General features: G+C 36.4%; 1 protein-coding gene across 2 annotated transcripts in view; it reads right to left on the reverse strand.

Annotated features, from left to right (window-relative positions):
• The window catches only part of USP9X (ubiquitin specific peptidase 9 X-linked), a 104,561-nt gene that overhangs the window by 33,062 nt on the left and 56,873 nt on the right, over positions 1 to 14,626 (reverse strand). For both annotated transcript variants that reach the window (XM_030477087.1, XM_030477086.1), the window contains exons 15-25: positions 13,567 to 13,654; positions 12,463 to 12,805; positions 10,870 to 10,965; positions 8,345 to 8,556; positions 6,341 to 6,581; positions 5,996 to 6,145; positions 5,782 to 5,902; positions 5,180 to 5,310; positions 4,643 to 4,921; positions 1,898 to 2,023; positions 1,296 to 1,421 (exon numbers count right to left, since the gene is read on the reverse strand). In XM_030477087.1, coding sequence (XP_030332947.1) covers positions 1,296 to 1,421; positions 1,898 to 2,023; positions 4,643 to 4,921; positions 5,180 to 5,310; positions 5,782 to 5,902; positions 5,996 to 6,145; positions 6,341 to 6,581; positions 8,345 to 8,556; positions 10,870 to 10,965; positions 12,463 to 12,805; positions 13,567 to 13,654 — 1,913 coding nt within the window. The remainder of the gene's footprint in view (positions 1 to 1,295; positions 1,422 to 1,897; positions 2,024 to 4,642; positions 4,922 to 5,179; positions 5,311 to 5,781; positions 5,903 to 5,995; positions 6,146 to 6,340; positions 6,582 to 8,344; positions 8,557 to 10,869; positions 10,966 to 12,462; positions 12,806 to 13,566; positions 13,655 to 14,626) is intronic.

The raw sequence follows: 14,626 nt of genomic DNA on the forward strand, positions 1-14,626 counted from the left end.
TGGGGAGGGACTCTTCATCAGGGACTGCAGTGATAGGACAAGGGGTAATGGGTTTAAACTTACACAGGGGAAGTTTACGTTAGATATAAGGAAGAAGTTCTTTACAGTGAGGGTGGTGAAGCACTGGAATGGGTTGCCCAAGTAGTTGTGAATGGTCCATCCCTGGCAGTGTTCAAGGCCAGGTTGGACAGTCTTGGGTGACATGGTTTAGTGTGTGGTGTCCCTGCCCATGGCAGGGAGGTTGGAACCAGATGATCTTAAGGTCCTTTCCAACCCAAACCATTCTATGAATGTATAGATGTAGGAGCATATCTTCACATGACTGGACTGCCATGCTAACTAAACCACATTTTATATGCAAGTTAATCACGTCAATTAAAAAACAAAACAAGCCAACCCACAAAAACACAACAACCCCACTCCAACTTATTTCGTGAAGTTGCCATTCCCACAGCAATCAAAGCAGATGCCATTATACCCCTATGTAAGCTAAATGGAAAGGTGTTGCAATTTGCTAAGTAAATACTCTTCCTGTCACTGGTCATTTAAGCACAACCCTATATATTCCTTTCCCTTTAACTCTCAAGCAAGTATTACTTGATTTTATAAGACAAACAAGAGAAGATACTTAGACAACAAAAATTATTTTTTAAATCACTTTCAAAATACAGATTACTATTTCTTACAACTGTAAGCAATGTTCATTAAACACAAGGTGTGTGATAACATATTAATATATAACCCCCAACTCCAAATGATTTGCGTAAACCACATGTGAAACCATGAGTATGTTTTACATATCTACATAAGAAAAAAAGCCATACAAGATTAGCACTTAAGTTTCATTTTAACAGTGACTCAGTGCTAATTTCAAACCAATTACTTTGTTTCTCATTCTAGACTGCACATATGCTTTACATCAACTTTTGATGAATACACCTTTTAAGTTTGCAGATCAGAAAACATTTGCATTGCAAGAAATGCTTATTCCTTATTTAGATACAGAATCTAACTGGTCTGAAAACATGTTAGCAGTTTACAGAATTGGTGCATTTTTGAACTGACACCAGATTCAAGTTACAATTAAATAGTTACTGAGAAAAGGAATTTCAAATAGAGAATTAAACTGTGGTATGACAAGTGACATGTACTAGACTACAAGTACCAGCTACTAGACTCCATCACCAAGACATCTACCTAAAAGCTCATCACACTAAGTCTGACCTGGTTGATACCATCTCTTTTGTAAACAAAACACCAGTTATATAGAAAAGAAGTTGCTCAGGAGTTCTTACCTTTTCGTAGATTTTACTAATTTCCTCATTCGAGCTGAAAACCAGCTGAACGGACCCACAACCTGATGCCCAAACAATTTTTTGTACTGCCCTAATAACACAGATATCAGGGATATATTTTGAAGCCTGAAACAAAGAAAAATAAACCAAACCACCATTAAAATGCAGTTGCAAGTAAACATTACAATGGATTCTAAATTCTTACAAACGTATTTTATAGAAAGTTTAAAATTTTAAAATTTAACATAGAATTTTTCCTTAAATAGAAAAAAGATGACGCATCTTGAAAAGCATTTGTATTTCATTTACATTATTTTTTAATAGAAGTAGCATGTAAGTTAACACATGAAATTTAAATCTGCAGCAGTTTTCATGATTTCAGAAAACTACTGACACAGTGATACTGTCAAAGAAATTCAGATTTTGTTTGCTTTGACGTGCCTGGTGAAAAAAGAACTTTATTTATTAGAAGTCCTCTAAAAAGGACAAAGGTACAATTAAAAACCTTTTTTCATACCTTATTTCAAAGACATTTCTTCTGCAGGAGGAATTTAGTTAAATCAGAGTTCAACTGGCTGATTTTACAGATACAATTCACTAACCTCATCAGATATTTGCTGTGCAAGACGTATTGCTACATTTCTTAGCATGCATTCTGAAGTTGGATTAGGAATGTTTTGTAAGGCATTTTGTAGCACCACCGCCTGGTCATGCGTAGCCTGATTTATCTGGAAGAAAGTATTTCTTATTTATACATAGAAAAAAGAAAACAAGAAGATATGAAAAGCTAAAGTTACTTGGAAAGGTTTGGTAGAAATAATAAAGATCTTGGAAGGACAGAAACTGCAAACACCAAGAAAAATAAGCCCCCTCATTTTCTAATAGATACCATTACATCTGAAGACACTGCATGCTATCCTGTACAATCACAGAGTAGAAGCAGTTAAGAGGCACTTGCTCAAAACTATGTAGGTTTGGGGGTTTCTTTATTGATCAGATTACTTCAAGTTAGCAGAATGTTTAGATGCTTTCTTCCCTTTCTGTTGATGTAGGAAAGAAAGGGTTTGCTAAAACAATGGGTCTGCCTCTGGTTTAGGTACTAGTGTCCAGGCAGTACACGGCTGCAATATCCATTATAGTTATGTACATTTTAAACATTTGAGTTTAAGCACTATTGAAGAATTCTGTTCTGAATTATCCCTCCCATTCTTTATCACTTTCACAACAGGATCAACAGCAAAACAATTTTTTTTTTTCCATACTGGTTTGAGCATAGAGTTTCTTCTCCTTGGTCTGACAGAGCTTCACAGTTTTGACAGGTCAAATCTGATATGGTTGTTTTCTTCCCATAGACAAACTTACTTGCAAAGACTGTGTGCTATGGTCTTGCACAAAAGAGTTTCTTCATTTTCTATTACCATTTCAACCAAAACCCCTGTCTCAAATGCTGCTTAAAAGATACTCTGTGAAGTTTTTCTGGAACACCTGGCACTGGTCATATCCTTTTGCTTTGACAGGTTCATTAAAGACACTTGATTCAGGGAGCAAAATTACAGAACTCCCACTGATGACTGACGGAGCTCACAGAGTCAATTTAGCTATTGGAATCAGGCAATGATCAAATAACACATATGGGGGCAAATCAGGATCTGTGAACCAGAGTACTATGCTTAACAACATTATTATTCAACTTCCTATGAAAGCAAAAAGGAAAATAAAAACCTAAAAGGTCCTAGTGACAGCAGATCGGTAACAGAAGACTGCAGACATGTAATACTGGTTACCTCATTCTCTTAAGAACAGATGGAAAGCCAACACAGAAAGTTATGCTGTGGTATTTCTGCTTTAGACAAGATGGATGCAAAGTGTTTACAAATCTCACCTCCAACCCAAGGTGTAAGCTCATTGGTGCTGCAGCAATAAAAAGTATCAAGACCAAAGTCCTTCAAACAGGATGACAATGACAGCACGAATAACAGGGTTTTTTCCAACAAAGCGGTTAATAAATTGGATGTTTGCAACATTAAACACTGAATGTCAGCAGTCATGGACAAATGCTGCTTCCTCCTAAGCGGGCAGCATTAATCTGTTTCAAACAGCACTTCGAGACTGTTGTTTCAAACAGTACTTCAAGAATCAACTGTTATCTGTGTTCCAAACCACCTTGTGAATAATCATTGTAACAAAATAGGGCAGTAAAATTTACTCATTTTAAATAGATGAAGGACAGGGTAGCAAACATATTTGCTTGAAGATGTTTTTTATTATATTCTAACTAATATAATAATAATTCTACATTATTATATTCTATGAGACATAAAAAGGGATCTTCACCTTTCTGTAATCAGGACTTCTGATTTCCTTGAAAAAGAATGAAATTAGGTATCTTCCAATAGATGCTGCTAACCAGAACAGATACTTATTTTTCAGACCTAAGAGGAATGTACTTCTCTGATTCAGAGATGGATATTAGTACAGATACTGGAAAAAAGTGCTCTGAAGTGGGGCCCTCTATGTATTTCTGAGTATAAGTTGATAGCTCAAGCAACTATTTGGGACAAAATCTCACAAAAGAAAAACAAAAATAAATAGCTGGAAGCAAATGTCCAAGGAGGACAGCAGCAATTTTTTCTTTTTGGGTCTACACTGTATGCCTTCTTTAAGAGGGCAGAAATAAAATCTTGACTCATGACGTATTTGTCCAGATGCAGACAAGCCAGCCAGCCATATTAAACATCATAAAACCTATTACTACAGACATGTGAGATCGCAGTTCAGAACACTTATATTTTTCCTTTCCAACTCTGAGAAATCTTAGGGTAGAACACCCTTCAACTATCAACACTTAACTCTGCAGTGTACCTAGCTGTTCTCTCCAAGAATTTTCTACGAACAATGTACAGAATTAGGAATCTAGAAAGCCAAGAACCTATTTTTGTGTACAAAAAGGGCTAGCAAGACTCAATGTCAGTTCTGTTGTTTCATGCTCTAATCATAAATCATAAAGATACAAGAAATTCAGAGGCACAGCCAATAGACTCCACAGCTCAAAAGAAAATCAGAATTCACATTTATGGGATAGATGTACTTGCATAGTAAGTACATACATATGTACATACATAAAGCAAGTGGATCTCACACCTAACTTTTCTACAGTCAGAAAGAAACAGGATTTGTTTAGTAAGCTGATTTCTTTTTTAGAATTGTAAGACAACATTATCTGAAAGTACCGCGAGTTCCTGATATGCAACTCAAACAGACTGGCAATAGAGAGTAGAGAAATGTTGCTGCAGACAATATAAAAACCAAAGTACATTGCTATTTGCAGCAAGGAACATTTATATTACCGGGGAAATTGTACTTGTGCCTTCCACAACTGGCTGACAAGCTTCTGCCACAGCTCGAACATGGCCATATCCAACTGCTGTTAGCAATAATTTGGCTATTTTTAGAGCATTAAGGTAGGCACCCCTTCGAGTTTCCATATCTGCATTTGGCAGGAAGTTATTTCTAGTGAGCATGCTCAATACAAGAGGCAAGCCACCACTTTTTAAGAAGTTGTATTGAAAGTCGCTGGCATCTTCTCCCAGAGGTGCACTGGCAGGCATCAACAAGGCATAAACTACCTGTAAAACAAAATACAGAGTTAACTAACAGAAATGCACTACCTTGAATATAGATGACTGAATATGAGTCTATGTTGGAATATTACTTAGGCAATGCTTTGACAGCATTTGTCATACACCAGTTTATCTCAGTAAATTGTTAGGTATCTTCAATTGTTAATTTCTAACCAGAATTTGATCTTAGGCTACCATGTTACAGAAAGGATTTCCAGAGACAAAAGTTAAAAATTTTTACAGAAGAGGCAAGGCATCACAAACCTCTGTTAGATACAGCACTTGTGAGGCAGAAGGACCAAAGAATAGAGAATCAAGGGATGGACTAAGGCTGCTTTCCCCAAGCTTTGCATGATCTAAACAAATAGCTCTTAGTTTCTCAACCGTAGTGTTATCTGCAATAAAAACACAACTTATAAATATTTTGTAACAAACCTAGAACGAGCCAGTAAAATTTACAGTTAAATTAATTATTTACAATTAATTAAAATCTGAAAAATTTTAAGTGTATCAGGAAAGTTGCAAAAAGTGTAACTGATAGAAGATCAGAAGTGTTCTGCAATGATTTTTTTCTGTCAGTACAAATGTGAACCTGTTAAAGCAGTGCTACAAAAACACTTCTGAGATACAACGCTTCTCCCCATTTTCACTGCACCTAACCCCAGTACCAACTACAAACTTTGTATACAAGAAATAACTGTTTGGGAAATACATTTACAATCCCAATTAGGAAAAGAGTCATGAATTACAGTATCAAAAAATTACCAAGAAGTGGAACATATTACTCTATCTTCATTTTTATACAACAGATGAGAAATTATTACACAGGATTTTACAAGTTAAAACAGGATAAAATTAGGTTTTACCTGGTGGCATGAGCTTCATAAGTACACGTGCTCCATCTCTAAGAGGTGGCATATTTAGACTACTGCCCAAGTCTGCAACTTGCCAAAGAAAAGAGATGTATCGAGGATGCAGGGACATGATCTTAAAACAAGCGAATAAAAGCCCCCATAAAATAATTGAAGACAAAGTATAGGGAAAAAATGCTTTTAACTGTTCATTTCAGAATATGCTTACCACTCCAGGCAAACAGCTTTCAACTTCTGGATTTGGACCATCACTGTAGTGATTGCCATGGTTGCCCGGAGAACCAGTTGAAGAGTCAGAAGAACTATCTGGACTTGAGGGCATATTAGAATTTATCTGTGTAAGCTTCGCTGTAATAAGCTGAAAAACACAATCACAGTTTTAATGCTATTGAAAAATGACGATTCTTTACCAAATAAGCACCTGATATAACATTAATGGTATAATACAAGGAGGAGGAATGGAACTATTTCACAAGACTAAGTGATCCCATGTATGGTATTTTTCAAGCATTCACAAAAGGGAAGATGTAAATAATCGACCCATAACACTTACCGTTTTATCTTTGAGATTCAACTGCCCAATTAATTTTCTATCATCTGCAGGATCCACCAGCTCACCACCAATGAACAGTTCTACTTTTGTGTGCGCGCTATTGGCTTTAATACGGTTGAGAATACAACGCCGTACTTGGCCAATTGTGTCGTTTGTGTGAGACCAAATATCCAAATCTTCCACTTGTCGTCCTTGGTTTGGAAAACGAACTACTAGTGTGATATGTTTACCACGGAAAGCTCTGAAAACACACAAACCAGATAAAGTCATTTTTGTCCTCACAAAAGAAATTATTTTTCCTGCTGAGTTTTGTGTTGTGGGTATTTCAACATCAAATCTTTACACGTGGTGATATACTCCAGCATGAGATTTTGTGCAAGCCCCAGGAACTATGCAAACATAACATACACAGAAACTCTCAAGAAGCAGCACTCCACACAAGTGCATTAAATATATGGCCAACTTCACAGACAGATTAGGAACATTAATGGAATTTTGAAAAGTCTCTTATGGAGTTTTAGATCTTTACTCTGGCTTGTAATTTCCTGATGAAACATGCAAATAAAGCTCAGACTGGCAACACGTTTTGCTCTATTAGCAAAACAACTCAGTTTTAAATACATCAAGATCAGAAAAAGCCATCAGGACACCAATTCTTAATGCCTTCTGTCAAAAGTTGTTAGAAGTTTTATATTAGAATTTTATTTTTAAAAAATCAGAGTCCTTTTAACAAATTTAAAGAGGTCAAAAAAAGAAGAAACACTTTCACACTTAGCAGTGATCACGCTTTGCACAATGGCAGGGAACTCATTAGGAAAGATGGGCCCGGAGAAGCCTAACAAACTACTCCCACACAACAGAAGAAGGAAAAAATTCCTCATAAAAGCTCCTTGCTAACAAGACCTGTGAAAAAGTTAGTCTAATCAAATAAACAGCCCATATAAAAGAGATGCACCCGTAATCAACAAGAGTAGTTCATTAGGACTAATCAACTAATATAAACAATAAAAATGCTGTAGGAGTGCTGCAAATTACTGACATCATGAAGAAACAGCCATCTCTTCAATTTTCTTGACAAAAAGGGCATTTAAAATAAGGGGACAACAAACCCCCATGATGTCTAAAAATATGTTAGCTGCATCATAAACCCATAGCGATCTCAGTGTATTCTTCATGTGTTTTTGAGACTTGCTTCCCACAGAAAGCAGCTATCATCACTGGAATATTTAAACGGTTTTCTGTTCTGCTTTCCCCTCTCAGGAAATAAAATATTTTGTTTGTGAAGACATCTACACAACATTGGATTTAAGTGTTTCCTTTTTCTTTGTATCAAAGACAGTTTTAAAGAAGGATCAGCTAGGATTTAAGCTGTTTTTACTCAAGGATAAATTTAAGAAGAGTGAAGGTATACAGAAAATAAATACGCTTCAAAATGCTATTCTCTTCTTTCCCTTTTTATGAGGAACTCACACAGAACATTTTCCTTAGAAATAATCCTAAATTTTAGCTTGCAAAGTAAGATTAGCATCTCTGTAAACAAATATGGAGGTTGAAGATATACATTAACACCACCTTTTTTTGTTGTTGACATGACAGGACTATGAAAAACAAAGAAGCTTTGCCCATGGTAACTTAGGGAATGGTACTGCTTTTAAATAATGATCTGGAAAAAAAGAAAACTAGCAAAAAACCCTCCCATCTAAAACTAAGTAGCCACAAAGTACATTGGTATACATTGGTTATAGAATAAACCACCAGAAACAACTTTATTGTCAGGTCTGCTGTCCCTCTCATATATGCCTGTATTTGCCTGATCTTTCAAATTTATTTATTTTTTTTTTAAACTACAGATCAGTTTCATGTGTTAGTGAAGAAAACAGAATCCTGAAACTCTATACATTTATTCCCTGAACAGATGCCCTTTAGAACACAGAAATCACAAAGAGATCAGTAATATTTTAATTAACAGGAATCAAAATCATAGTAGTGCATTTTCACACATACCTTGACATAGGTAGAATAGTTCTCTCTTCATGGTAATCACTGTCACATTCATTTATATACTCTCTTAACACAGTCAACACTCTCACCATTCGTATTGCTTCTTGTCTTGCACAATTGATACTGTCTTTATCTCCATCCAACACACATAATGTATCATAGGAGGCTTTCAGACGATCAAAACAGGACTGAATGAAGTCTTCATGAATCACCACCTAATTACATTAAAAAATGGTGCAAGTACAAGAAATATTAAAAAACACCTTTTCAGCTGGATAAACCACTGGCAGATGTAAAGGAAAAAAGCAACAACCAAACAAAACCAGGTAAATGACTCTATAAAGCTGTTTTTATTCCACTTTAGAGTAAACTCCCGTTGATAAATAGCTCTAATTTAGTGTGTGCTTCAAAAATCTTGCATCTCATCAGTAGTTGTAACTGTACAGAGAAAACTTGCATTTACACAGGAAAAGTGAAAGTCTGAACAGAAAACACTAGAATTTATTTTCTCTTACTTCTTCAGATTTAAAGAATCTGCAGCTGACAATCTAGTACAGGTTAACTTACTTGAAGAGTGAACACAGAACACTTACAGACCACCAGAACCACTACCTCCCCCCCTCCAAATCACATAACCCAGTTCCAGATATACTCTTTTCCTGCATAAACTCAGAAATGAATTTCGAGCTAGATTCAGTATAGCGGCAGCTGCAGATCATCTTTTCCTTCTGTCTGATATCTAACATCTCCTGGCTCCTGACCTAGACTGACATATAACCTGAACTTCACTGTAAAAGTTTGCAGTGTCTCCAGGTAGTAGTCTGCAACAAAACATTATCATAGCTATGGCAGTAATACATAGTCCAGTATGCACTTTTCTTAGAGGCAACTCAGGAGCAGAGGAATTATCAGCACACTGAAACAAAATACTTGCGTGTATGTTAAGTAAATCCAACACCTCCTGTATGTCAGATATATCAATGTGCAGGTGGACAGATCTATATGCATGCTTAGTAAGCCCAGACCTATAGCAAGAAGGAAGCACAAAGCCCACCTGCCACTACAATTAAGTTATGGCTTGAGTGGCTGTAAATGCACCACCTAGAACAGCTGTGCCGTATCTAGCACACTGACAGCTCTGAAGCCTGTAAGAGTGTTTTTGAGGACAGTATGAAAATTGGAGTTTTAAGAAATACAAATGAAAAGCTACCAATTGGAGACTGTCTGAAGGACAATATCCCCCCCCAGACTTGTGAAATACCAAGAGTTCACCTCCTCTGACCTTTCAGAAACTCAGCATCTCTTTTCCCTGTCCACTGAAACACACCTCCCAGAAAATACTAATGCAGGGAGATAATACCTGATTTGCTAGAGCTCAGCTTGACCACTATATGGAAACTCTGTGACCCTTTGTAAGGGACATAACATAAAAAAGATCAGATTAGCTTATGACAACACCCAACAGACCCATCTACTGAACACACTGCAAATTCAACAAAAGGCTTATTTAAGTATAATTAAGTATATATCAACTTTCTCTGAGTAGAAAGAGCACATATGACAGATCAATTCAACATGAAAAGTTTATCAGAGTTCAGTCTGAAAGTATCAGAAAAAAATCTCAATTCTGCATCTGACCAGAACCTGATGGCTGGACTCAGGCATATAGAATCATAGAATCATAGAATCATAAGGGTTGGAAAGGACCTTAAGATCATCTAGTTCCAACCCCCCTGCCATGGGCAGGGACACCTTGCCCTAAACCACGTGGTTCAAGGCTCTGTCCAACCTGGCCTTGAACACCGCCAGGGATGGAGCATCCACAACCTCCCTGGGCAACCCATTCCAGTGCTTCACCACCCTCACTGTAAAGAACTTCTTCCTTATATCTATTCGAAACTTCCCCTGTTTAAGTTTGAACCCATTACCCCTTGTCCTACCACTACAGTCCCTAAGGAAGAGTCCCTCCCCAGCATCCTTGTAGACCCCCTTCAGATACTGGAAGGCTGCTATGAGGTCACCACGCAGCCTTCTCTTCTCCAGGCTGAACAGCCCCAACTCTCTCAGCCTGTCTTCATATGGGAGGTGCTCCAGCCCTCTTATCATCCTCGTGGCCCTCCTCTGGACTCGCTCCAACAGCTCCATGTCCTTTTTATGTTGAGGACACCAGAACTGTACGCAGTACTCCAAGTGAGGTCTCACAAGAGCACAGGGGCAGGATCACCTCCTTCGACCTGCTGGTCACGCTTCTTTTGATGCAGCCCAGGATACGGTTGGCTTTCTGGGCTGCAAGCGCACTCTGCCAGCTCACGTTAAGCTTCTCATCAACCAACACCCCCAAGTCCTTTTCTGCAGGGCTGCTCTGAATCTCTTCTCTGCCCAGCCTGTACTCTCCAAATATATACTCTCCAAAACATGAAAACTCTTCTCTGTTTTCAAATATGCAAATATCACCAAATTGCATTTTATCACTATTTTTCTTATCCCAGCTTTCTTGTTGCTTGCCTTTTTTTTTTTCTTTTTTTTACCTGATTAACTTGTAACCTTGGGCCGAGATTAGTATAGATCTCTTTAAGAAGATCGATAGCTCTGTTTGCGATGTCATCATTTCCCTGAATCACAACCTAGCATAATAAAAATGAAAAGCATTAGAACATCTTAAAACTTTCTGGTATAAAGTTTAAAATCAAAACTACATAAGTATCCTGCCACAACAGTATGTCTAATTATTTTGAGACAAAAGTAACTAAAATGCTTAGTCACAAAATACAATCAATACAACTTACACAGAAGTTAATTATGTAAGAGTCAAAATTAAGAACTAACCAGTTTAAAGAAGTTCAGAGATAGCAAAAAAAGCTGATGCTTTATAACCAGAACAAAAGTAGTGTTTATGCATTAATCTTCACATTACATTTCCATTTTCACTGGTTTCAGAGAGTAAGACAACTATTTTTTCAGATGCTTGAACATTCTACCTCACCAAAGACTTAAAATCAGAATTTTCAAGTATTTAAATGGCTGTGAGTGGGTGGCAGGGGAACAGGCAAAGGAGTTCTGTTTCTCACCTGATAACCTAAATTTTATTTACTAGCCACCACGTCTGGAAGCAGCCCTTACAGACATGCCCTGCAGGATAGTGACTAGAAGCTTCACAAGTTCTGTCATGCTGCCAATGGCAGGGCAGACCTAAGTAAGTTGATTCCCACAACTAAAACACACTAGCATTATGCGTGCACTTTGTAAACAAACACTGTGTGAAAACTTACTCATATAAAAGTTGTGATCTTTGGTTTTACCCGTTATCACCATGATTAAAATACCTAACCCTCCAACAAGTGACAACCAAAATTACTGAAGACTGCTGCTTTTTATACAGCATGTTTTACAAAACACAGCCATGATAATCATGCCACAGTGTGCTACTGTGGGTTCCAATGCAGCTCTTGAAAACTAGAAATACTCTGAAAAAATTAGGTATCAAATTAGATACTCATGTTTTTCACCAATATATTTGGCAAGCATCAGAATGCTACAATCTTCCTATTGAAAACCTATGACCATGTTTAGGCAAAAGGTTGTGGATATAAGAGAAAGAATGAGACCAGAGGTCACTTGGTCTAATCTAGAATCATTCCAGTTTAACATACTAGAATGAATGACATGAACTAGATTATGAAGTGCACAAAACAAAGTTTATTTCTAATATGCACGAGAAGGAGATAGGAAAACCTACTGATAATTCATCCCGAACAACCCTTTCTTCTTGAAAAGGTAAATTTTTAATCTCATGTGCACATGCAAATATACTTGATGTTTCAAATAACTTTCCATTAAACATCAGTCTGCAAACATATCAGCTTGCATACTTGCTGGAAAGACAGCAGAGTCAATATCCACGCATTTAGTTTAACAAAGTAGCTTTTAGTAGTTTCAGTCTACAATAACAATAAATCCATTTATCAATAAACTTATTAATGTATATTGTTTAAATATTATTTAAATTTTAATTAATTTGAATTTATTAATAAACTTTTGATTAAATTACACATTCCCCAAAACATAAAGAGACTGAGAAAGATTTAGGAGTTAACCTTTCACGTTTCCTCCAATTAACTCACCCTCCAAAGGTAGTCTAATCCTATTAATTCCAAATCATCCATCATATAGGCTCGCCTTTTTGCTACTAGCTTTCCTTCTCGACAGTTCACAGCTTTGAAGAAACGTTCAAAACATTTCATTCCATTTTCTGTTAATAGGGAAGGATCCAGCTGAAGCACATTATTTTCAAAGAAGTCCTTATTAATGTCAGGGTCTAAGTCTGGTTCATCCCCCATTAGTTTGGAATACCATTTAAAACAGGCTTCGCGATCACAAAGATAAACTGCATTTTCAGCTAAACACTTCCATATTTGCTTCGCCTGCGGGGCACAGAGCCACAGCTGACCATCCTTCAATAAAAATCTTGAGCAAAACAAAGAGACAATTAACAGCACTGTCTAATATACATCCAGAGTTACAATTCAGTAAAAAGTAAAGGCAAAAAGGTGAATATGCATGTTATACACATATATATCACAAGTATGACCAAGTAAAAAAAAGCTGAGAGAGACATAGCTTAAAAAATGCATCAACATAGTGCAGCTCTGTGATGAGCATAAGTCCTTTGTTTTCTTGTTTTACTCAAACAGCAGCTGGTCAAAAGTCATTAAAATAATTTTTTTACTCCAAGCTCTTTATAAAGCTCAGTTTCTGACAACCTAACATCAGTGTCTGACAAGAGTATATGTCATTTTAAGATCAGGGATCTAAATCTGGTGTGGTACAACACATGGACATATTCCTACATGAAATATTTTAAATTTTCAGCTAAGTTACACCAATATGTATGTAACTGTATCCACATGCACAATGTATTCAAGTCAGTAGGGTTCTGCACACTGACAGAAAAAGCCCATACGAATCTTAGTGCATAATCACAATCTTGGATTGCAGAGACCCTAATAAATTATATTTCAATATTCCAATACTAGTATAGAAGACCTTTGGGGAGTGGGGACGACAACAACAACAAACCAAAACAAAAACATTTGGTGTATTTTTGCATCTGTGTTTTGAAAGAAGTTAATACAGGAACTTAAAGCTAGATAAAGAGATACAGAGTTTAGGGTTTTGCTTCTCTTTAAAGTTAACAGAAGTTAAGCAAATGATAAGTTAAAACTAACCGTAAGAAGTTAAGTCGCTCCTGTACTTCCTGTACATGACTGTATCTGCTTCCTGGTCTTACAGTTTGAGGATCATATTCACCATGCTCTGCAAATATAAAAAATTTTATTAGACAATACATTCAGAAAAAGACATGCTGATCCTAAAAGACATGTGTGAAGACTTGTTAGTCTCAATACAATTAAAACCACTCAAACCCCAAAAAATTTTCAGTAAGGTGTATGAAAATAGTTTTTAGCAGCCTGCTACCAGTTTGTATTTAATCCTAAATTAAAGGCAATCCTAAATATAGGCAAAGACTAGGGAGGGTCTACAATCAAATCAACAAACAATTATGCGCAGATACATGTGCTTATCATTAGGTATAATTGAAGTATTAAAGAACAATTAAGAACCTGCATTCTACTTATTCAGATCAATTTCTCCTGATTTTGAGTAGGCAGTTTGAAGTCAGAAGTCAGTTAAAATAAAAGTATACCAAGCATATAATTCGTATTATCCAATACTTTTTTCTGAGGATGCTTTAGTTCCATTACAGAGCATCTTCTCCAAAATTTCAATTTTTCCTCTCCAAATGAATTCACGACTCCAGTTCTTTAACACCTTTATAAGTAGCTATGTGTGTGACATCACTTAGAGGAAAAAAGTATATGACAACTTTATTTACTGCAAGTTTCCAAGTACAAAAAACCAAATGCCTTTAATATTGACAACCTTTAAACAGAAGAAGGTGAGTAATTTGAAAGTAAGGCTAAAAGTCAGATTTTTACTTGCATGTTATCAATTCTCGGCATAGTATTTTATCTAATAAACAGCTGTTTGTTTCATAGGAACTTTGTTTTGGTGTCGTTTTGTTTGGTGTTCGTTTTGCTTGCTGCCTTTTTTTTTTTTTTAATTAAAGAGATACAATCTAGATCTGTACTTGCATTACCTTGATCTGTACTAGTAATACTTCATCATGACACACTCATTATGACAGCTCCGTTAAACTAAATAATGCTGTATTTCTTATTTGCAAATATATACAGATAGCATTTAACTAAGATGATCCAGCTGTGG

Source organism: Strigops habroptila, chromosome 2 (genome assembly GCF_004027225.2).
Source record: "Strigops habroptila isolate Jane chromosome 2, bStrHab1.2.pri, whole genome shotgun sequence".
Lineage (NCBI taxonomy): Eukaryota > Metazoa > Chordata > Aves > Psittaciformes > Psittacidae > Strigops > Strigops habroptila.